Consider the following 24,489-nt stretch of genomic DNA (forward strand, 5'->3'; position numbering starts at 1 on the left):
ATTTGTTTACGTTTATTATTGATGATTCAACCCGAGACATTCAAGATGAAGATCCTTGGTGTATGTTTTTTGTTGATAATATTGTGTTAATGGATGAGACAAAAATAAGAATTAACACAAAATTGGAGTTATGGAGATCAATCTTGGAATAAAAATAATTCATGATAGGTAGAATGAAAATAGAGTAAATGGTGTAATTTTGGTTATACTAGGACGAATAATGAAGTGGTGAAAATTGATGAGAGAGACATTCTGCAACGTTATTATTTTAGGTATTTGGGTTTAACCATAAATAAAAAAGATGATGTAAAGGATGATGTTTCACATATAATTAAAATAGGATAAATGATTTAAAGATGTGCATCAAGAGTGTTGTTTGATTGGCGTCTTCCTTTAAATTTTTTTGTTTTTTTGGATAAATATTTTATTTTAAAAATCAAAGGACGGTTTTATAGCACAACCATCTGAATGGCTATTATGTATGATGCAAAATGTGAGCTGGATGAAATAATGTATGATTTCAACCTGTTGTATCTTGAATCATATAAAACCGGACCGAAAAAACCGAAACCGAACCAAATGACATTACGTTAAATGTGATGTCATCTTCTCATTCAGGATTCAGGGAAAGAAATTCGCTTCCTGTCGTCGAGTCTCTGCTCAAAACAAAACTCTGACTGTATTCCTGTTGCTTGTTTGACATGAAAGCCCAGATTTACTTTTCTAAGCTCTGTTATCTCCGCAAAACTGCTCTTGTAAAACCCTGTCAGTCTATTTCAGTTTTGAATGTTGTCGAAGAAGCCTGATCTTTGTTCCCTTCAGCGTTGCTTTTATCTTACGGTTGCTGCAGCTGGTGCCACTTGATCCGGCCATTGTTTATATCTCCTTTGATGTTCAACAGCGTCTCCATCTCTATCTCCGATGATGAATCAGACGAGCTCGCTGGTAAGATGCGAGTTCGACCTCGAAGGAAACGCAAGAAATTAAGGTTTCGAGGGCAGGATGATTTTTTACGCTGGATGTTTAAGAAGTTGTTGAAATGGTGGATGCTTTTGCTATTCCTGCCTGCAATTGGATTGCTCATACTCGAGGTGTCGAGAATCTCAGGAAAGCCCAATGAGGGGTCGAAATCGGGATTTGTTGGAGAAAAGATATCGGAGGGAAACTTGAATCATCTCAATCCGACCACAAGAGTGATTAACGGGGTCAGACAACGTGAGTCGCTTCAACTCTGTTTATCGTTACTAGGAAATTTAAACGAATTCCACCGAAGAAAGCATTTTCTCTACTTTGGCATTTTTTATATGTTGGTCCTTCAAATTTATTCGTTTGTACTTTGTCCGAGTTCCCGCTCCCTCTCAATCTATTACTGTTCGTACTTGTTTCTTCTTCTTTTGATTTAGTTGCGCTAGTATTCCGCTTAGGATCTTATCTGGGTGGCTTGAAGTTCCTGAGAACCATGATGATATTCCTCGCTCTATAAGCTCTAAATTCTGAACGGTGGTTTTTTTGGAGGTTATCTGACGCTGCCTTCGTGCTTATTGAAGATTATTTTGATTCAATATGCAGCTGGATAATCATATACACATGAATCTCACATGAAGTGACCCACTGAATGTTATTACTGACAATGACTATCATTCAAACAGTTGTGTTTTAGTTAAGGGCATAGTTAAGTATGTAAACAGCAGCTCAGGCTCATAAAGCATATCATAAGGTAGCTTAATAATTGTCCTGCATGTACCCATGAAGTACTGTGTTCAAAGCAGCCAAAGCACCATCCTTTAGAGTAAATGATGATGGGTCTTGAAGAATATGGGTTGTACCTTTGAGTTTTGGTTGAGTCTTATCTATAATGCCCCTAGGTTTTGGGGGAATTCTCTTCTTTTGTTTTTGACCTGTGACAAGATGAAGGAAAATTAACAACCCACGTTCAGACATTTGCAAGGAAGGTCAATGACTGCTAGTGAGGAGTGATATCATGCATATTGAAGGCTTCGGAAAAAACAAGGGCAAGACCAAAATGGCTTTGGTTGATTAGAGAGAAAAAACATGAGTGCTTATAATTTAATTGAAGATATGGGGCCTATATAGAGTGGATTTGTGGAATAGGATTCCTAGCAAATAGGCGGGATAACGTGCAAGATATATTAAGATTTCATTGAGAGTAATGACTCTGTAAAATCCAAGATGAAATGGGATGAGTATTCCCAAAGTAAAAGCAATAATATTTGAATTTCTTTTTTAAAAGAATGGGGAATCAATTCCATTAAACCGCAGATACAGAAGAACTATCAAAAACAATGCATTGTGCCACACATTAGAGACATCATTTACTACAGAAGTGTTTTAAGTTATACATTAGTTTCAGCACCTCAAAAATACATTGAATTCCCTCCAAAATATTTTTTCATTATGACACTCGTCCAAAATATAATGAGATCCAATATATGTTCCTCTTCCAGCCAAAGGTTGGAATGTCATCAAACACCCTTGACGTTTCTCTTTCATAATACCTAAGTGATGGCGGTAGGAACCATATCTTCCTAATATATCACCATGGACGTCAAATTGAATTCGAGGCCATAAAATTAAACCTCTTTGGTGTTTTAGGTTTACCTTTACTCCTCAAAGAGGACAATTGAACACCTCCATATAGCTTTTTAACCTTATGCTTGATGGAAGGGTATTGAAGTTCTCATCCTTACATTTGCACATTCAATACTAATCGGTTAATTCTAACATACTTTCTATAGGTTGTCCATGCAAAAACATTATCCAAAGAAACCACCCAACCAAAAGCTTCAACTATCCTAATCTTACAAATAGAGAAGGGCTCCACCACATATCTAATCAACCAATCTTAACAAAAGCTAACAGAAAATGCCTCTGGCGTATTCCTATGTAGAACATGAATCACTACCATCCAAATCAATGTAATATTTCCTTAGGCAATTGAGGAGGAGAATGTGTCCATGTAGCTTTCACATGATGAGCTCTTCCATGTGAGGGCATCAGTTAATCTCATAACTGCAAAGTTGAAGTCAATGCTTTGTTGGTATAAGACGAGCTCTTCTAAATGAGGAGGGTGCAGTAATAAGAGGATGGGTTTGTACTTAGTCAATGGTTAGTTTTTTGCACAAAACCACTGTTTTTTTTCTTTTGGTAATTTCCTTAAGTGTGTTTACATCACTCCAAATGTCTGCTCTTGTCATGGCGTTTCGAACTCAAAAGGTTAGGGAGGTGGCTAGTTGAACTTTGCTTTTCAAGATATATAGTAAGATGTTGATTTGTTGGTACTGCAGTGTTCTGCTTCCTCCATTCTATAGGACAGATTATGAAAGTTATAAGTAATTCATTTAATGATTTTCTTTTTACTGGATTTGAGCAGGTTGCTTGAAGCTTCTACCTTCAGAACAACTCCAGCATCTGGATATACCTTCAGGCGAAGAACCAACCCTTCCTGTCAAAAGATTGGTATACAAGTCAGATATTGATTCATCTTATGTAGGAGGCAATGCTACAGTATTACAGAAACATACAGAAGCTACACGATTCAATTTATTCACAGGGTACCAAACTCTTCATGAAAGAGAGCAAAGTTTTAAGGTTGTTATCTTCACCTTGATATTTTCAAGAAGGCCTAGAATAGTTTTTATTCTCATTGAATATGAAAGTGTCAGAGTTAACTTTCCAAGTTTTTACTACAGAACAACTCTCAGTATGATTTAAACTCTGATCTTTTATGTTCCCTGAAGTTCTATTTTAATATGCTTTTAACTGCTTCTCCGATGCTGAAATTGGTGTCAAATTTATTATATTGTTATTGTGCATAAACGAACGTTTCAGGTGAATGAAACTGCTGTGGTGCATTGTGGTTTCTACAGTGAAAATGGAGGATTTAAGGTTTCTGTTGAGGACAAAAATTACATGCAAACTTGCAAAGTTGTTATCTCTACTTGCACATTCGGTGGTGGAGATGATCTTTATCAACCTATAAATATGACCGAAGAATCTCTTAGAAAGGTTATCTTTTACCACTTGCACAACTCTTCCTATTTCTGGTTATATTGTTGCTCTTAAATGTAATTAAATACCCAGTTCTGGTTGTGGTGCAGGTCTGCTATGTTGCATTTTGGGATGATATTACTGTCAAAACCCAGGAAGCAGGGGGAAGGAAAATTGATGAGAACCATATGATTGGTAAATGGCGCATCGTGGTTGTTAATGATCTTCCTTTTTCAGATCAACGGTTGAATGGTAAAATCCCCAAGGTAGCAAAGGTTACATATTGTTTCACAACTGCTGCTGGATTTTTATAATTTTATGCAGTTTTTAAAATTATTTTTTGTCTGCTCACTTAAATATGAAATTTGTGTGAAATTTGGAATTAAGAACATCTAAAAAGGAAATACGAAAGCCATGCATATTTTCCATGGACAGCTTCAAATATGTAGGTTCCATGGCTTTATAATTGGCGGAAAAGCCTGAATGAACCATCCGTGCACTAAGGCAAACAGATGATTTTGATTTTTGATTGTTAAAGAATGTTTTTATAAATAAGAAAAGAGAAGGATACACATTCTGTATTCCACAGGAAAAAATGTGAAACAGAACTATGCAAGGATAAAACAAAGATTTACAGATTTCTCTGCTAAGAACCTTCAGAAGTCAAACAAAGAGTACCACACAAAAACTTTCCGATTAAGCCACCTTTTTAACCGACTCCGAAACTCTAAAAGACTTTCCTTTAGAAACTTCAAACAAAACTTATAGGGATGCTTTCATCATTTCCAATAAATGTCTACGATCAATCCTCCAGAGGACACAACCAAAACTGAGATAAAACTTCCTTTTTATTTTTTGATAGGTAGAACTTCCTAATTTTCCAATTTCTAAGGCTTTGTTTATTTTTGACAAGCTGTTAGGGAAGCATTTATTACCAAGTGATAGGAGAATACGTATATTTTGTAGGAGGGTAAGCATTTTATTCATTCCTAAGCCAAAGAATGAACCTTATGGATTTGAGGGAGAATAAATGTCAAAGAAAGAAGAAACTGAGGGAGTGATGTAGATCAAAGCATGAAGGAAAGGTTAACCGAAAAAAAACAAACTGTTCGTGAAATTACTGTCTACGAGTTACTGGTCACGGGAACAGTATCCGAGTACTGTTCGCGTGGTACTGTTCACATGAACAGTGATATGGGCCCCTGGACAGCTGGTTTAGAGGAGTTGATGTTAGGTGTTATTTTTTTATTTAGTTTCCTATTTATGTTTGAGTTGTAATTCTAATTGGGAATCCTAGTATTGTTGGGACTCCTAGTTAGATTCTAGTTTCTATTTTCGTTTAGGCGATTAGGCTATATATATGTAATCAGTTCTTAGGAGCAGGGGAGATTTTGAGTTAATAAAATTAGAGTTACTTCTCTATGGCAAGTGATTATCCTGTGAGAGGATTGGCTGTGAGCTCTAGGGTGAGAGGCCTAGGGTGAGAGACCCACTTCCTTATTTCCCCTTCCATCATTCTAATTGATCTCCCCTTTCATCCTTTAATATGTGAATTGAATCGACGACAAGTTGGTGCATTACTGCTGGTTATTCTTTTCCATTAATCATCTACTATTGCTGCTATTGAAGATCTACACCAGTTGCTGGAATTCAGAACAGGGGCCAATCCCATCATCGATTTGAGAGAAAATTGGGGTTTCCAAAACCTTAAAAGTTGTTCAATCTGTTTTCTCTCTATTCTGATCATGTCTTCTAATTGGGGATTCATTCTATTTTCAAGAAGTGTGTTCAACCCATTTGTTACTTCAGCAGGTTATTGTTCCCTCATTTGACTTCTCATTGTTGTCTTTGGTTATCTATCTGAGTTCTCATCATTCTCTTCCAACCAATTTGAGATCCCATGGTTCTCTTTCTTTTATTGGAGGCTTTTTAATTTCTATTTGATCCTGCCTGGGACTAGGCTCTAGGTCTATTCTGGTTCTAGTCCTACATTAGGAAGAAATTAGGAAGAAAGAAGGATCGTAGAGGCTATCTTAAATTATAGAAACAGAGAACATAGTTGTCAAGGCGTTGCCTAGGCGGCGCCTTGGCACCTTGTTGGTGTTGCCTTGGTTTTTTCCCCCCTCCAATACCTAGGATCACCTAGACGCCATGACAACTATGGTAGAAAACATAGATGCTTAGTCCAAAGAGAAATATTGCTTCTTCGGGTGAGATGTGGGTTGGGTGTGAATCTTGAGAGGTTCGAGAAGGGGCTTGCATCTTGGAGGAAAGACACTGTCAAAGAGAGACTTGCCTCTGATTTCATGCTTTTTCGGCCTTGACTATGAGTGTGGCTCAGAAGTTGGAGAAGAAAAGAAGATGCAACCTGATTCTATCTGGAATGATTCGACAAAGTTTTATGTTTCACATGCTGGCAGGACGCATGAGGAAATGTTTGTCAGTCTCAAACTTGTGAAGGCCATGGCGTTAGGTCCCATTAGCTGATGAACTAATATCTGCCTGGAAATAGCTTTGGTGCTTTGAATCAAGAAAATCTTTGGATTAAGGTTATGTTCTCAAAGTTTGGTCATGCCAATGCTTGGGATTGGTGCAGATTGATTGATGGATTTGCAAGTGATAGGCATAAGAGAGAGAAGAGAGATTGCAGGGATGGGAGAGAAGGGAGATAACCCAATTCATTGGGGGGGTGGGGGAAGAGGAAAGAGGAGTGGAACAACAATCTCAACTCAATAACTAAATGAATTCTAGTAATTTCATTCAATCAAATTGTGGGGGGAGGCTATTAGGCTTTTACATTGCTTTATAATTCTGAAAACAGAAATAAAAAGGAATTAAAAAGGACTCCTAAACCTACCCATTGATTGGATGGGGTGGCATTCTTAAATTGACTCAATCAATAAAGAAACTAACCGAAATAGATAAGGATACCTCCTCTTGCGTGGGTTAAGCTTGAGTTCCCTCATTAATTAGGAAACTGAAATAGATTAGAAAACTTAAGTCTAAATCAGATCTGGATGTAAATATTATTTTCCCAGCCTGTCTAAACAACAGAACAGAATTAAAATGTAGTAATTAAACTCCTAAAAACTAGCCCACAATTGCTGGAGATAAGATTTCGGAAAATATGGAAATTCTGGAGCCGCAAGGTGTTGAAGAAGCTTCCCAACTGGGCCCCACAATTTGGATAAAGTTGGGTGAACTAGATTTTGAACTACAGGTCAGGTTTGGACAAAAAACTGACCCAAACCAAAACCGCAAGGACTGCTTTGATCATGATCCTGCATTAATTTCTTCTGTTTCAATAAAAATTGTCCTCTAGTTCTGTAGAATGGGATTATCATCACCACTTGATCGACATCCACAATCAGCCGCCTTGGTTCGAGGATCTAATGCTTCTCTCGAATAACACAGACGAAATCAGTGACTCAGAATTTTGACGTTGAAGATCTGTTTTGGAAGGACAAAAGCCACACATTCAATCTCTATAGGGATGATCTCGATTTGCTCCTTTTCGACATAATATTCCCTAGGAGGCTCTTTATCTGCAATCGGATCTTTGATCAGTTCATCTTTGATTCTGATCATGGACTCTTCTTGAGGACCTTCTGTTTCAGGACATTCCTCGATCAACTCATCTCATGGCTCTTCCACTCATTGCTCAATGAGTAAGATCAATTTGTTGAGGGAAGTTTCCATATATGATAAGATGTGAGTAGCAATTGGATCTTGAATAACTTAAATTGTTTCTAAGTCTATTCAAGATTCGCTTCAACCTTTCACAATTTCTCTTGCATGACTTGAAGTTGTTGGCAAACAGCAATCAAGAGGTGGGGTTCTAAATAACCTAGGGCTTAAAAATTCAGAAACCTTTTGAAAAACCAGAATCTCAGTGAAGGAAAAGAAACCAGATTTTAGGAGAAATTTAATGTCAGGAAATCAAAGATTCTGATATGTATTTGATTAGAAAGAAGATAAGAAGACAAGAAAGGGTTATATTTGACCTTGGAATCACCACCAAGCAACATGCTGAATCATTGTAGTAGGGGTTGGAAAGTGAATCACCATAGAACCAAAGGCAACAAGCCAAATTCATTCATCAAATTTGTGAACAAGGCTGTAGCCTCTTACAAACTAATATAGAAGAGTAAAAAATAGAGTCAAACTCAAAAAAGGAAAGGCCTAAACCAATTTTAAACTGATAAGGTAACTTAAATTAACTGGGAAATTGAAATACAAAAGGAAAGAGACTGAAGTAAGGCTGGACTCTTAGAGACCTATACCTAATAACAAATAAATAAAGAGATAATATTCTCACTAGACTAACTGATAAAGTAAACCCCTGATTAAGAATTAAGTCCCCTATTATTGGTCTATAAAAGAGGCCTACTACATCAATTAACCCAAAAATAAAAACCGACTCTGAGAGAGAGAGAGAGATTCTGTACCTTATATTTAAAGTAACAAGTGAGAGGGTGAAAATAGAATAGAACTTCAAAATGGAGGTTTTTTTTTTTGTGATGGGGAATGAAATGAATAAACTTGGTAACGTGAGGGTTCTAGTGTAAATAGGATAAATGTTGTCTTTAATATAATAATAATAAGAAGTCCTTATGATGGAAGTGGTAGAACCAGCAATAACCCTCCGACTTAGGTTGAAAAAATCTCCGTCAATCCAACACCAATTGACTCGAGATTTCAGGCCAACGATGATAATCCCCAACTCTATGAAACCCAGCAACAAATCATTCAATTAAACAATCTGGAAAATAAAAAAAAAGAGATTGATTCTAAAGTTCAGGATTCTAGTTCGAAGGCAGTAGGAGTCCCGGCCAGAGGAGGTCCTCCAAGACGTTTGTTCACTCCTCAACCCAGGAGGGGGATTTCAATCCACTCAAGAAGGTAGGGAGGAGTCGAGGAGCGAAGCTAATTATTATGTCTTTGAAGGTGGCTAAGGAAATGACTTACTTTTTTCTTTAATTGAGAGGGAAGGCCTAAAATGACCATAAGAGAAGTGGTGAGGAAGGAGATGCATAGTCTAGGTCTTGTTCCAAGTATGACTTCGGATAGAGCTTATTGGAGGGCAAAGATCCATGTATCAGACCCCATTTAGCTAAGACTCTTCTGACGTGCTGGGCTGTACCTCTTTCCTCCTACTATCTTTCATCTTTCATCTCCCATTTTCCATCTTTCATTTTGCATTTTGCATTTTTTTCCTCTCCTACTATCCTGTTCGCTATCCGAGTGAAACACTCTATCAATGACAGCTAATACTAAAAAAATAGGGACAATTTCTTAGATCTACTAGATAAGAATGGAAATTACAAGATAAGTAGGTTTCGAATTTGTTTTACATCCACTACTTTCCATTTTGAAAAGATTTACTCAATCCTCAAAGTTGGTTAATAGTCATGCCATGTAAGAATAAAATAAAAGTAAACAACCAAAATTGCCCCAAAAATCTGTTTTAATTTTAAATCATGATGGGGAAAATAGGAGGGAAGGCTCTACCTGTTTTTTTTTTTTTTTAAATTGTTTCTCTCTCTTTTGTTTTTTTATATGACCGAGTTTCCTTCCACCAACTATGAATGAGATCCCATTCACCGCAGGGTGGGAGAGGGCGGGAATAGGTATTGGGAGGGTATTTTGGAACATATAAAAACCCTAGGAGGGGTTGGTGAACCCTAGGATGGTGGGTGAGCCATCCTCTTTAGGGGATAATAACCGCTTTGATTTCTACTCCTACAGTTAAGGTACACTTTCATCGGATTTCACAGTTTTTAAAACAGTTAAATTAGGTTGGGGCAATTTTTGAAGTTTTCTTTTATTTTATTCTAACGTGGCATGAGTACTAACCAACTTTGGGGATTAAGTATATCTTTTTAAAAAAGAAAGTAATGGATGTAAAACAAATTTGAAACCTGCTTATTTTGTAATTTCCGTCCTTATCTAGTGGATCTAAGTAATTTCCCCCCCTCCAAAAAAAAAAAGAAGGATGATTTTTGAAGCAGCTGTTAAAGACTGAGACTCTCATGTGGAGCTAACACGGCTGGCTACAAGTATAACAAAATCAAGATGAGATGGGACGGATGGTCAGAGGCCGCAGCGGGTGTGAAGTTGATCACTACTGCTCGACTAGTTCGTAAGGTGCCAGTTAGTGGTATCTTTTCTTATGGCTGCCGAAGAACATGCAACTCCAAGTGAATAACCGAACCACGTCTACAAAATGCAAAGCGCTGGCAACAACAGAAAGGAAGGGGTCCATGTAGCTGCTGTGCCTGCCCACTGAGCCGCAAGCGTTACATTCACAAATAGAAGGGAGTCCTAAGCGATCATCAAAAAATGCCAGCTTGACTGCGTTTAGAAGTGTGGCACACACCTTTTTGTTTGTTTTGGAGCCGTTTTGGCGGGGCGTACTAAACCCACTACGTACCACACCACCAGGCGGCTCGCCTGAATGCCTGGATGGGTGGGCGGAATGGATGCGCGAAAGGTGCCATGCCATGGAGTGGGGAATATCCTGACAATCATGCAGACAACTAAATGCACCTCGAGGTGCTGCCGACGAACTGAGGGACCTAGTCAAGATTTTGTAATAGGAGCAAGAAGAGGGGGAATACCACAGTTTGGGCAGACAAACACGAATGTAGTTAGCTAGCTTCTCCTAATTCCCCAATAAACTGTATTATGAGGACGATGCAGGTGGAGATTTGGACCTGGATGGTCCTTTCCCAGGAACAGCGGCTTCTGGTTCCGTTTGTTCCAGGATTTCCGAAAAACACTGCACCTGCTTTCGTTCAACGGCGCCCTTCTTTTGCAGCTCCGTCTGGTAGAAAAAATGGAACTCGGATAGTTGTCTGATAAAGGAAGGCAGGAAAGGATATTCAACAAAGCAGGCGTGACTATCCCACCTAGCTCCCAAAGTGGGTTTCATTCGTAGGGCCAGCCCATGACATCTCACTTTGCTCAAAAGGATCCCTTCCGTTCATAGATCGGGATCCATCAGTGGCAGAGGCAGAGACAGAGACAAAAATGGCAAGAAGTATGGGCTGCGGGTACAGTTGATAAAAATTGAATGGAGTTTGGTAAAAAGTTTTTTTTTTTTCACAGTAGCCCAATAAATAAATCCTGCAATTCACAGCAAGCGAAGGTTTCTGGTGAGCGTTGGTTGATGACTTCGATCTCACAGCCGCCTTCCTTTTTCAGACTGAACCTTAGCAAAGGTAAGTCATACTTCTGATTATGAACACCCCTCAAAATCTCAGACCAAATAGCCTAGGGATAAAGGAGATCCAACAGTTTTCCTTTTGCTTATACCACTGCCCAAAACAGGGAATCCAATAATTAATTCTTTAAAATTTGGTTGCTGCAGGAATATAAGAAAGAAAATAACAACAGAAAAGAGGGGGAAAGTGATGCCCGAGGTTCGAAAACCTTGTTTGGGCTCCCTATGCTCCCCCACCCCCACCCCCAACCCCACCCCCCTCAAAAAAAAAAAAAAAAAAAAAAAAGGAATAGAAGACTCAAAATCAAGAGCATTAGCTGTAAAATAGTAAATAGAGTTAAAACCTTGAAATTCTCATCTTCATCTTGTCCCATTTATTCCACAGTTGGAGATTAGGCACATCCTTTCTTGCTTAAAGTAGTTACCTCCAATAGATTCCGTTTTTTTTGGATATTTTGAATGGGAAAATCCAAAGATGACCAAAGGTTTCAGTAGTGAGTGCAACTTTCATCAGCTGCGTTGCAATGAATTTTTTCATGTACTTTGAAAATCTGTATCCAAGTTCTTTTCTTTGATGCGGGAATTCCCACTTTGGGGAGAACCATGTTTCATCTCCAATTGCCCATGCAGCTTGGGTTCAAGTTCTTACATGCAAAGACAAGATCATGTTTACACTTAGGAGAAGTAATAACAATTGGCTTTTGGCCTATTCCTCCTCAATGATTTGAGAATAGCACTTTGAGCATGTCAAGTTTGTTTTCTGCTCATTTTGAACTAGTCTGACAGGAGAGATCAAGAATTATGAAGAAACAATATTGTCATAGGGTTGGAAGCATTGGGATCATAGCTGTGCTACCTAAGAAAGTTTTGTTAGAACAAGTAGCTCGGGGATATGATTTTGTAATTTTTAAAGTGAAGTGATCTAAATATGGAAGATAATGTTGCCTTTGTTTCTCCTATTTTTGGCTAGTTTAGTATAGTGTTTTTAGTATTTAGTAAGTTTAGGCGGATACAAGGACTCTCCATTTTCAGCGTTGGACTTTGTTCCCAAGTCATAAGTGGTCCAAACCTTTATAAAGGGCTTGGAGATGTGGAAAGGAATGCAGACCAAAGGTGGTGATCTGCTATGGTGGACTTCACAGAGAGAACAGTAAAAGAATTAGAAGAAAGAAGGGGAAAGGGGAGGGGGAACTCATGCTCACAAACACTCGCACAGAGCTTCACAAATAAACCTCGGTAATCAAATCTTCAAATCTGTGCTCTCCTACGATTACAATGAATAAATAGAAAACAGTCTTGCATAGGAGTAGAAACCTAACTAAAATAGAAATAACTCAAAAAGGAAACTACCAAATAGACCATAACTGAAGAAAGGAAACTAACTAAGAAGCTCCTACGTAATCTACCCATGAAATAAAATAAACCAAACTGAATATTGCATCCTTAGTGAACTACCAGCCCTTGCCAGACCAGAAAACCGGTTTAGGACCAGTCCTTGGTTTGGGCTTCCAAAGTGGGTCATGTCGGTCCAGCCAGGCTAAGGCAACTGCATCAGAAAGCCTCTTGGATGAGTTTCCAATGTTTCGAGAAATAGAGAATTTCTTTGGTCCCTCATTGACTTTTTGTTGTTGCTCTATTGTTATGATAGAATTTTACTGCTAGTTTACTTGTTTCTATTAGAGCTTTGGTCTAGTTGTTGAAGCTAGTTATGATGAACTTTGGTCTGTTGTTTCACTACAGGGATTAGTTCTGGTATACGTCTTTTATAAAATCCTTTAAGTTTCATGATTTTTAGATGCTTGGTTGAATTTGATGAGATTATGGAGTCTGCTGGTTTCCCAGAAAATGAAATTACAATAGTCTGATACGTCTACATTGTACACTTACTTGGACTTATTAGATAGAGCTTACCTTGGTGGGCCAAAGCCTCTATAAGGGTATTTTCAAACCTTAAAACTTCTGTCCAAATGGATTTGGTTTCTTCACCAAAAAAAATGGATTTTGTTTGATCCAATTTCAACTTTGCCGATTTTTATTTGTCAGTGAGTGCTATGCCTGGGATTCTGAAGTCAGAACTACTTAATTTTCAGTATCTAATAAATTTATGATCGGTTTTGTTTGTCTCCATGTCTTCAGTTGCAGATTTAAGCTTTTGGGTCTGTTTGACCGAAGCTTACTCTTTTATGTATCTTCTGGTTTGTTGAATACTAGATGTTATTGTCCATATGTACTTAACAATACTAGAAGCTATATTGAGTTGTTATTGCCTAGGGTTATGGTTATTTGATCTAATACTACACCACTTTTCTTTTGTGAAATATATTTTCATGTATACATCTGATCGGCTTCCCAAAGACAAGATATTTTCTTTTTTTGTATCTTATCAAAATCAAACTATGAGAAATTCCACTGTAGAGAAAAGAAGCCTGCTCATTTTTAATATCTACAGAGGTCATACTTACGAATATTCTCTTTTGGCATGTAGTTGAATGTGAACTTTGCAGAATTTCCAGGATTTTCTAATCAGCCAGTCTACTTTTTTTAACCTTTTTCAGAGTTGTGATTTACTTCCCAATTCAAATTCCACCTGACCACGAGAGGTTTCTCTTTTCCTTAGCAGATGTTGAGCCATCGACTATTCCCTCAAGCAAGGTATTCAATTTGGGTAGACTCTAAATCCCAGTTTCGGAGGGATCCGTTAGGGGTGCTGGAAGCACTTCTTTGGCGTACAAATTCTACGCTTGCAATTTCTGAGCATGGAGCTCGTAGTAGTGTTTATGATGAGGCAAAGGCTGTGGTTAAGAAACACAAAGCGAGCCCAGAAGAAGTTGAGGTGCAGTTGAGCCAGTATCGCCGTGATGGTTTCCCTGATGACAAGAGGTACAATGGCAAGAAAGGTATGCTTCTAACTACTGCCTCTTGTTATTCCAATACTTTGATTCAAGAGAAAAACTCTTAATTTAGCAATATGGAAAATATTTTCATGCTATATAATTGAGCAAAAATTTTATGTTGATCATGTAGACAATCCATATTATTCATCCTCTCCTCCTTTCCTATGTATCATGTTATTTCCTCTTTTCTCATTATTGTCCACCAACAATGCTGTTGTTCAGTAACTGCGTTCCATCATGCTTGCAGTTTTTTCTTGCTGAAAGTGATGGCATGATTGGCATCCATAGACTGGTTGTTGTCTGCAATGGTGTTTTTTCCTCCATTTTTTTTGGGGGGGGGGATATCTTGGGAAAAACAGGGATTTGTAGTGTGAGAGGAACATGAAAATGGTAATCCCTCACCGCAGCAGTTCTGGAACAAATATACAAGAAAAAATAACAACGGGGCTTTTTGCTATGTAACACTAGGGAGTACAATGACATCCCTACAGAGGACAAGAATTTTTACTCTCTTCTTAGAACCCCTATACCCTATACATGAAAAGCAAGACCACCCAAGCAGAAAGTCCTCTTGCGTATGGACACCTACACCACAAAATTACATTTCTAATTTCCTCCAATGAAAGGAAGACCCAGGACAGTCGTCAAAGAGAGTTTTTACTTGCTGAGTATGTTGGGACTCAATTTTGGTTAGATTCCAGAAAGCTGTCTGTTACTTACCTGATAAAATTCCCTGTAAACAGGGAGATGTTTTGATGTAGAATAAACATCGAATTGGGTTTATTTTAGTGAAAACAAGCCATGGGTTGGGTTATATATGTGTTGGGCTTTTGGTCCAATGGGCCACTATAATTGGCCTAAATTTGGGGTAGGAGGTAGAAACACGGGATTTACTTTATTAGGTTAGTTTAAGTTGTTTTATTTAAGTTAAAGACCTTTACCTAGTGTAGAGGGTTTCCTTTTAAGTGTCCTTTTTGTTTTAAGTTTCCTATTCGCTATGTAAGTTGGGTTAGATAAGTCTCTTACTTAGCTAGGGAGTTTTTCTTTTTAAATAAACAGCTTGTACCCTATTTTGGCATCCAGCAATTTATGAATGAAGCTATGACTGTTGTCTTTTTGGTGCTGAGATAGTATGTTGCTGTGAGATTCAGTGAAAAGTGAGAAACTCAAGGATCAAAAAGATTCTGATCTAGGCCTGTTGGTGGGAAATCAAAGGTCATACCCTTTCTCTATGCTCTGTTTTCCCTTCTTAAGTAAGCGTTATTTCATCTACTGCTATTGGTGATTGACTGATTGCTGAAGTTGATTTAACTTGAGTTTGGAAGGGTTGATCATCAACTGTTGTTGCTGTTCATATACTGTTAACATTGGGGTTTAAATCACAGCAAAGGACTTTGGCAGCCCTGTTTTGGGGTTATATTTGTTGAAATTGATATTTGAGATATAAGGGAATCTGGCCAGCAGATTATTCTTATATCTTGGGGTGTTAAAGGGCCTTCTAGAAGGGTCCTTCGACCAGACCTTTGGGCTGATCTGATCCCTTATCTGCTGATACAAGAAATCACTTGTATTCTGGTTTACGGGTTTCAGATTTTCACTGTTGACTCAAATCTGACCATTAGAACATTGCAGTATTTTGCGGATTGTTTATTTTAATAGTTTATGGTCATTGACCAGAATCTGATCTACATCAGAAATGGTTGACTTTGACTTTACTAGTTGACCTAAATTCTGTTCTCGGGTTTTCTTGAGATCCTGTTAAAGGGGTGTTTAATCTGAACCGGGGTTCATCCTATCTACCCCTCACCATGTTTACATCAAAAGTTGTCAATAAGTATTTGACTAGGTTTTGACACATGTTACATGTTGATTATATCTATATTGTGAGGGAAAATCTTTAAACGATTAGAGATAATTTGATTTTTTATTACTCAGATTGCAGAATAGAAGAAAATCTAACAGCTATAAACAGGCATTGCAAACATTAATACATATGCAACCCTCAAATTTGGACTTGAGCTTTAACAATTAAAGTCAGGTTCATTAGGCAATTAGGTAATTGGGTATTGGTATAGAATAACCACCATGAATGGGAGAGTAAAATTTATAAAATATCAATTCATAAAATCAACCTTTTATAAAATTAAAAATAAAGGGAAGGTGGTGGCACACTTTCAGGCCTGGCACAATGGGCAAATATATAATTTCGATTTGGCAACTTGCTTGGCAGTTAAATTTTGTGCACGAGTAGACCACACCATCTTCCATTTTTCTATCAAATTTTAAGCCTATTAGAGTTCATCATGTGGCAAACAAATGTCCAACAATAGTGTTTTTTCTTTTTTGGGGAGGTGAAGCCAAAGATTGTTGACAAATCAATGCTTGGACATTTTTTTTGTAATTTTATTTACAAATAGTCTTAGGAATTCATTATTAAATTCTAGATTACCCATAAGCTTGTATAGTTTAAGATAAAGTACGAATGTTTTGAATATAAAATTACCATGGAGTTAATGAAATTGATGTATTGTATTAATAGGTGATGCAGATTCATCACCAAATAGGGCTTGTTTCATTAGAAATAAGTCTAGGGTTGGGTTACATACATGTTGGGCCTTTGATACCATGAGTTTCTAATGTAATAGGCTACTTTTCTGGGCCTAAAATAAGGGTACATAGGTTGCATACGGGATTAGCCCAATATTTAGTTTTTATTGTGTGTTTTTAATTGAACCGGTTTAAATTGGTTGCATCCAATTGGTTCAATTGGTCTAATTTAAGTGAAGTGATCCTATTGGCTAAGAGGTTCTTATATCCTATTGGCTACTAGGGAATTTTTTTTATTTTAAGTAGTTTAAGTTGTTTTTAAGTCCTTAGGACTCTATTTTGAGTCTATTTCAGTTTCCTAGTCAGTTTAAGTTAGCTAATAGGTTAAGGATTGGGTTAGGCCATTCCTTTTTAGTGTCTAAGTCTAATTTTGAGTCTTTTATATAAGGTTCTAAGGGGGCCATATATTGAACACGAATTTGATTAATAAAAATTAGCTTTATGCTTGCTCCCATTGCTGCTGCTCTTGTGAGTGTATATCCTTGTGGATCTCAAGGTGGATCTCCAATCGACTCTTTGCATTGTGAAGATCGGGAGGGCTGCTACTTATCTCCTTGCATTGTGAAGATCGTGAGACCCCATTGTTCATCTTCAAAGTTGCTGCCATTGAAGACCTGTAACAAGTAAGAAATTCTGCAACTATTCTTCTTCCTTCTAGAAGGTCACATACAAGGTGATTTTCGTGAGAATTCTGCCCAGCCAAATCTAACCATTAGAATCTGCTAAAAATTTGAACAAGTCTTTCTCAAACCCTAAGAGAGACTCGATTCAAATTTCAGCACCATCCACCCAGCCGATTGTTTGAAATTACAGTTTTACCCCTCTCTCCTACTTCTACTAGGAAACCTCCATAACTCCAAATCTGTCCATCAGTTTCAAACCAAACTTTCAACATACATCCCTTACATCATTGTTGACACTCGATCCAAGTTTCAGCCCCAAACTCCCACTCTAACCCCTTCATCTCCTTGCTCCATTAAAATCCAAACCCAAAACCCTAAAATTCAATTCTGCCCAAAATTGCAGAATTTCAAAACTCATCCAAATCCTAACCTTTTTATACCATATTGACCCCCTAGACCTGCCCATTAATACCCTATAAACCCCTTTCCCAATATCCAACCCAAACCCTAGGAATTGACCTAAATCCTAGTGCTGTCCATTCGAACCAGCAGCCCCTTTTGTTCTTTGATCCTGTTGTTTGGCTCTTAGTAGGTCTCCTACCTATCTAGGACTACATTAAATGGTATCAGAGCCATGGACAAACATGGCAACCCTATTGTTGATCCAACACTACTACCCCCACCTGATCCCATGGCTGCAATCATGGACATGCTCCAAAAGATCAGTGATCAGTTACAGATTGTAGAACAAAGGCAAGACCCACCTCCATTCGTTTTCAAGACCCAAGTTCGTCTACCCAATGGGAGCACAACCATATTAGTTGTTGGTGAGAGGCGACGTAACAACAGCATTTCACAATCCGTGGTGGATATGTTGTCCCAATCAGGAGAGATTTGCATCATGCCTACAGGTAAAGTCTTTGTTGAATTTGGGTGTTCTTCATACCATGATGGAGCTTGGTGTCGACCGGCACCACATTCAAAGAGCTTTATTGCAGTAGGTGGTGATTGGTTGGACACCCGACAAGGTTGGATTGAACCTGAAAACAACTCGTGTGTCCTACCTGATCGACACCGTCTATACCATTGTTTTACTCTAAAAGGGTTACAACCAAAGGTGACAACATCAACTGTACAGCCATAGGGACTGCCGAACATGTCAACTCAAATGCAAATGGCATCGACTATGTTTGACGTTTCACCAATGGTGGATGCACCAACAGAAGATTCTACTAAGGCAGTTTGTGTTGAAGAGATTCAAGAACCTATAGCTAAAGAAACTCAAGTAGACCAAGCTGCACCAGTAGTTGAGATCATGGTTGAGAAGCCCAACCATCAAATTGATGTGGAGGTCCAAAACACAATGGTAGAAGAAACTACTGAAGAGGTCTACACTGAAGAGAGCAAAGTAGGCAAGGCTGAGGACATGGAAGATGAAGTGGTGGTTGAGAATACTCCACAAGAAATCATCGACATCCAAGATACTGTTCTTGAAGAGGTCAAGCACATAGAGTTTGTTATACCACTATGGTTCTCTGAAGAGAAAGCTCCACGCCTTGAAGACTATATTCCTAATGTTCCTGCTTCACCAGAATTCTGTTTGGGGATGGTCAAATCTGCTGATCACATGTTGATTCCCCCTCATCACTACAAAATTCGAGGACGAATTTTTTCAAGTTGGGGAGAGTTGATGCAGATTCATCACCAAATAGGGCTTGTTTAATTAGAAATAAGTCTAGGGTTGGGTTACATACATGTTGGGCCTTTGATCCCATGGGTTTCTAATGTAATAGGCCACTTTTTTTGGGCCTAAAATAGAGGTACATAGGTTGCATACGGGATTAGCCCAATACTTAGTTTTTATTGTGTGTTTTTAATTGAACCGGTTTAAATTGGTTGCATCCAATTGGTTCAATTGGTCTAATTTAAGTGAAGTGATCCTATTGGCTAAGAGGTTCTTATATCCTATTGGCTACTAGGGAATCTTCTTTATTTTAAGTAGTTTAAGTTGTTTTTAAGTCATTAGGACTCTATTTTGAGTCTATTTCAGTTTCCTAGTCAATTTAAGTTAGCTAATAGGTTAAGGATTGGGTTAGACCATTCCTTTTTAGTGTCTAAGTCTAATTTTGAGTCTTTTATATAAGGTTCTAAGGGGGCCATATATTGAACACGAATTTGATTAATAAAAATTAGCTTTATGCTTGCTCCCATTGCTGCTGCTCTTGTGAGTGTATATCCTTGTGGATCTCAAGGTGGAAGGGATTGGTGGATCTCCAATCGACTCCTTGCATTGTGAAGATCGGGAGGGCTGCTACTTATCTCCTTGCATTGTGAAGATCGTGAGACCCCATTGTTCATCTTCAAAGTTGCTGCCATTGAAGACCTATAACAAGTAAGAAATTCTGCAACTATTCTGCTTCCTTCTAGAAGGTCACATACAAGGTGATTTTCGTAAGAAATTCTGCCCAGCCAAATCTAACCATTAGAATCTGCTAAAAATTTGAACAAGTCTTTCTCAAACCCTAAGAGAGACTCGATTCAAATTTCAGCACCATCCACCCAGCCGATTGTTTGAAATTACAGTTTTACCCCTCTCTCCTACTTCTACTAGGAAACCTCCATAACTCCAAATCTGTCCATCAGTTTCAAACCAAACTTTCAACATACATCCCTTACATCATTGTTGACACTCGATCCAAGTTTCAGCCCCAAACTCCCACTCTAACCCCTTCATCTCCTTGCTCCATTAAAATCCAAACCCAAAACCCTAAAATTCAATTCTGCCCAAAATTGCAGAATTTCAAAACTCATCCAAATCCTAACCTTTTTATACCATATTGACCCCCTAGACCTGCCCATTAATACCCTATAAACCCCTTTCCCAATATCCAACCCAAACCCTAGGAATTGACCTAAATCCTAGTGCTGTCCATTCGAACTAGCAGCCCCTTTTGTTATTTGATCCTGTTGTGTGGCTCCTAGTAGGTCTCCTACCTATCTAGGACTACATTAATAGGTTATACACATGGTTCAGGATTTTGGTTTCGGTGACCATTTCAACTTGGCCCGAATCAAAATGTATCACCGAAATGGTTGAAATCCCATCGAAATTTGATCCATTTTGGTGGAAACTTAAAAAATGGCCAAAACGTAGAATTTTGCTTTGAATCATTAGATTGAAAAAAAAAAAAATCCAAAGTAGTAGTTTGTCTTTGGACCCAATGACATCTGAAGAATCTCTCAATGTCCATCACAACAGACCTGTAGGTGCAAAATATAAAGTTTGGGGGAAATTTGGGGAAGTGGATGCTCCATAGTTGACCTCCAAGTCTTGATTTAACAGCAAAATGAAGAATTTTGCCCCCCCCCCCCCCTCAAAAAAAAAAGAGAGGTTTTCTAGCAATTCTGGAGCTCTTAGGTGAAAGGGGGCAAAATGAGTAGAAATTTCTTTGAAAGAGCAGCAAAGTTGATGTCCTTGATTTTTGTGGGGATAATAATCCAGAACAGTACCTCGACTGGATTCACAATTTGGAGACCTTTTTCAGATGGTACGGTTTGACTGAGGCCAGGAAAGTTTTATTTGCAAAGGGGCCGGTAGGGAAGAAGGGAATAGTTGCAGAAGAAGGGGAAAGAGATCATACAATCACACTCTGAAAGAGTAAACTCAAAAACTTCTATTCAATTCGCTGTGCCCATTATTGGGTTACATGCAAGTATTTAAAAGAAAAATAAAAAAACACCTAGTTAGACTATGAAACTGAAATGACAACTTGCAATATGAAACTCTAACTCTAACTCCTACGTATTCAACTCAAAATAAAAGACTGAAGTGAATAAACTAATTCCAACTTTTGTTGGACCAAAAACCATTGGACTGGTTCTGTTTGGGTTTGGGTTTGGGTCTCCAAATCTTATCATGCCGGTCCAACCAGCCAAGTGATACCGTATCATAAAAGGGTAGAAAGGAGAGGACACACCTAATGCATTAAATGACACACTCAGTAGGTAAAATAAGCTGCATATTCAAGCAAAGCAAGGCACAGGGATGGTAAATCCGTGGCTCATCCGTCATCCTGGATGAGTTTTTCACCAACCCACCTCCATTGTAAATGGGATTGCCCGTTAGCCTGTGGTAAAAGAGGCTTCTTATTTTATGATGCATCTTCACTTGCTCAACCAAGAGCAGTGGCAGCAAGGCCCCTCACTCAGCAATGGAACTCAACCTAGTCTGACAGTGAGCTCCTCTCCATCCAATCTCTGACAACTTCTCCAACTCCAGTGAAATGATTTTTTTCCCTTTTCTTTTGTTCTTTCGTCCCTTTCAAGTTTCAACCTGGTGTGCATCTTCTTCTCCGTTACAGAAATCTCCCAGTCAGTTCTCTTTCTCTGTCTTATATTTCCTGAAACTTATATGATTTGTTACCTTTTTCATATCACAACATAAATATCCATACTTCAGAGGGACTATCAATCAGCTGTGAGTTAGGTTTTGGAAATCATGAACTCTTCACTACATCGAGATGATCTTAGAAGACAGATCTGTACAATCAATGACAGTAGATGCTATGTGCACAAGGCTCTTGCCCCCTCTCTCCCCCCCCCCCCCTTTTTCTCAAATCCATCTTGTATGGTGATGGTGAGTTCCTGGACAACTTTCACAGTTCTTTTCTTTGTACTTTTCTTAAGTTCCCCACCCCCCCCCCCTAGTTTTTTGGGTGAAACCACATTGTTTGCTAGAAGACAGATCTGTACAATCAACAACAGTAGATGCTATGTGCACAAGGCTCTTGCCCCCTTCCTCTCCCCCCCCCCCCCCTAGTTTTTTGGGTGAAACCACATTGTTTGCTATATCATTGCATTGTAACAGTGAAACACAACATACTAAAACCAAGTAGAGACAGAAGCGCATTGTAACAGTGAAACACTACATACTAAAACCAAGTAGAGACAGAAGCCAAAAAGGAACCTTAAAGGCTCAGCCTCCTTTCATATTGTTAACATTGCATTTATGAAGCTTTCACAGTATTTTTCTTGAAGTTTTCTTGCATTGTAACAGTAAAACCCTACATACTAAAACCAATTAGAGACAGAAGCCAAGCAGGAACCTTAATGGCTCAGCCTCCTTTCATATAGTTAACATGGCATTTATGAAGCTTTCACAGTTCTTTTCTTTGTATTTTTCTTGAATTTCCCCCCGCTAATTTTTTGGGCAAAACCACATTGTTTGCTATATCATTGCATTGGAAAAGTGAAACACTACATACTAAAACCAAGTACAGACTGAGAAGCCAAGAAGGAACCTTGACGGCTGAGCCTCCTTTCATATTGTTAACATTGCATTTATGACTTCTTGGGTTGACTAGTTGATGGATAGTTGAACTGGTGACCCGCCATCTGGACATCTTTTTGGCTTGATGAATGAATCAGCTTGCAAAACATTGGCTAAAATGGACTTGTGTGTAAATTTATTATGTTTTTAGTAGGTTATAAATGGGCTTGGTCCTCCACCAAAAAAATTCCTAGATTCCTCTTAAAATAGAAAATATGATGGGCTTTTATGTACTTTTATCTATTGTACTAATAAGTTATAAATAAATGAAGTTGATTATTCATTTTGAAGTGGTATATTATCCTGCCTGTACATGAATATAAATACTTTGAATAAACATATTTTGTTGCAGGGTTAATTATGTCATTCATAGAGAATGAACAAATGCATTTTAAAACCTATTAGGGAGATGGATAAAATTACGGAATAGTATCTAACAAGTATACAATTTCTTGAGAAAACAATATAATTGTCAATAGAAAACAAGGAAAATAAGTAATAGTAATTTAGTAATGTATAAATAAAGCAAAAACACACAATTTGCTTTTAGAAGTAGAATTCTCAGACGGAAATATCCTAGATAACAGGATGGATTGATTTTTTTCTAACTTGTGACCAGATTCATTGCTAGGTGGGATCATGTTCCATGTCCATATGAAAAACCTACACTGAAATTACTGTTTGACATTGATCTCAATACACTCGTTGTTGCTGCCATCAATGTCCATGCTGGGGGTAAAAAAATTCCCCATATTCTAGAAATAGGTCTGCTGGAATGTGTGCAGTCGTGCAGAAACTTTGATTTATCCATTTCTTATCTTTTTTGATTAAAATATGGTTATATCGGACTCTACTCCTGAAATATTGATCTATGCAGCTCTTTCTGAAGCTTCTGTCATTTTGAGGGAGCACACAGCATTGACGAATTTGTTGATGTGCCTCTGGTTCAACGAGGTGGTTCGTTTCACGTCACGCGATCAGCTGAGTTTTCCTTATGTTCTGAGGCAATTAAAAGTGCTCAAGACTGTAAATATGTTCCCTGTCTGTACACGCAAAGATCTTGTGAATAGTATGGGCCACTTGCGCAAGGCTAAACCCCTTATGATTTGAGATTTCTTGGTCCCCAGATTGGTGAGGGTAGGCATTGTTTTCATTCCTGATTAATTTGTAGGTGATTATTGAACAAGATTAGTGTAATGCCTTCATTTTTCCCACTGTCTTCATCTTTTGCATTTTCATTTAATTGCATCTGCAAGTGTGGTGCTCACATTTACCCATTGTTTCTGTTTCATTGCCTCATAGATTGCTTATCATGTTTCTGTTTTGCATTAGGTATTAATGCAGGCATTCCCCCTCCCCCTCCCCCTCTTACGGATTGATTTGCTTTTTACAAATACTGGGTTAGGATATATTCAGCTAGAAAGCCTCAAAGTTCGTCTCTGTACCGGTTGCTTTTGAAGCTTATTGGGTGAAACATTGCCTTGAACTGGTTTGACCAGGTTGGACGGGCCAAAACTCAGTAGGAAATTGATTAGCTGGCGGTTCATAATTCTCTTTTAACTGATATGGTGGAGGGTTGTGCGTTTCCTCAGGTTTTGGTGTAACATTTAGATTATGCTAACCTACTTTCATTAATAATTTTTTGTTTGGAGAGGCTTCTTTGAGCAAGCGGCATAGGGAGCAGACCAATGAGGGGCGACAGAACGTTTCATAAATAGGGTGCAAAGAGGTCATTTCATGTGAGGAGAGAGAGACAGAACGTACCCTCTGCCGGCGGCACAGAAATACCAGTCTCTAATTTTT

At 38.2% G+C, this 24,489-nt stretch overlaps 1 protein-coding gene across 1 annotated transcript; it reads left to right on the top strand.

Moving 5' to 3' along the window:
* The first annotated feature begins 712 nt into the window (after positions 1-712).
* Positions 713-23,987, top strand: LOC122662188 (probable hexosyltransferase MUCI70). Its single transcript, XM_043857762.1, has 6 exons — positions 713-1,215; positions 3,392-3,609; positions 3,850-4,026; positions 4,119-4,274; positions 13,854-14,130; positions 23,564-23,987. Exons 1-6 carry the CDS (start codon positions 891-893, stop codon positions 23,794-23,796), a joined length of 1,386 nt encoding a protein of 461 aa, XP_043713697.1. The 5' UTR covers positions 713-890; the 3' UTR covers positions 23,797-23,987.
* Positions 23,988-24,489: the final 502 nt, after the last annotated feature.

Source organism: Telopea speciosissima, chromosome 5 (genome assembly GCF_018873765.1).
Source record: "Telopea speciosissima isolate NSW1024214 ecotype Mountain lineage chromosome 5, Tspe_v1, whole genome shotgun sequence".
NCBI classification, from domain to species: Eukaryota; Viridiplantae; Streptophyta; class Magnoliopsida; order Proteales; family Proteaceae; genus Telopea; species Telopea speciosissima.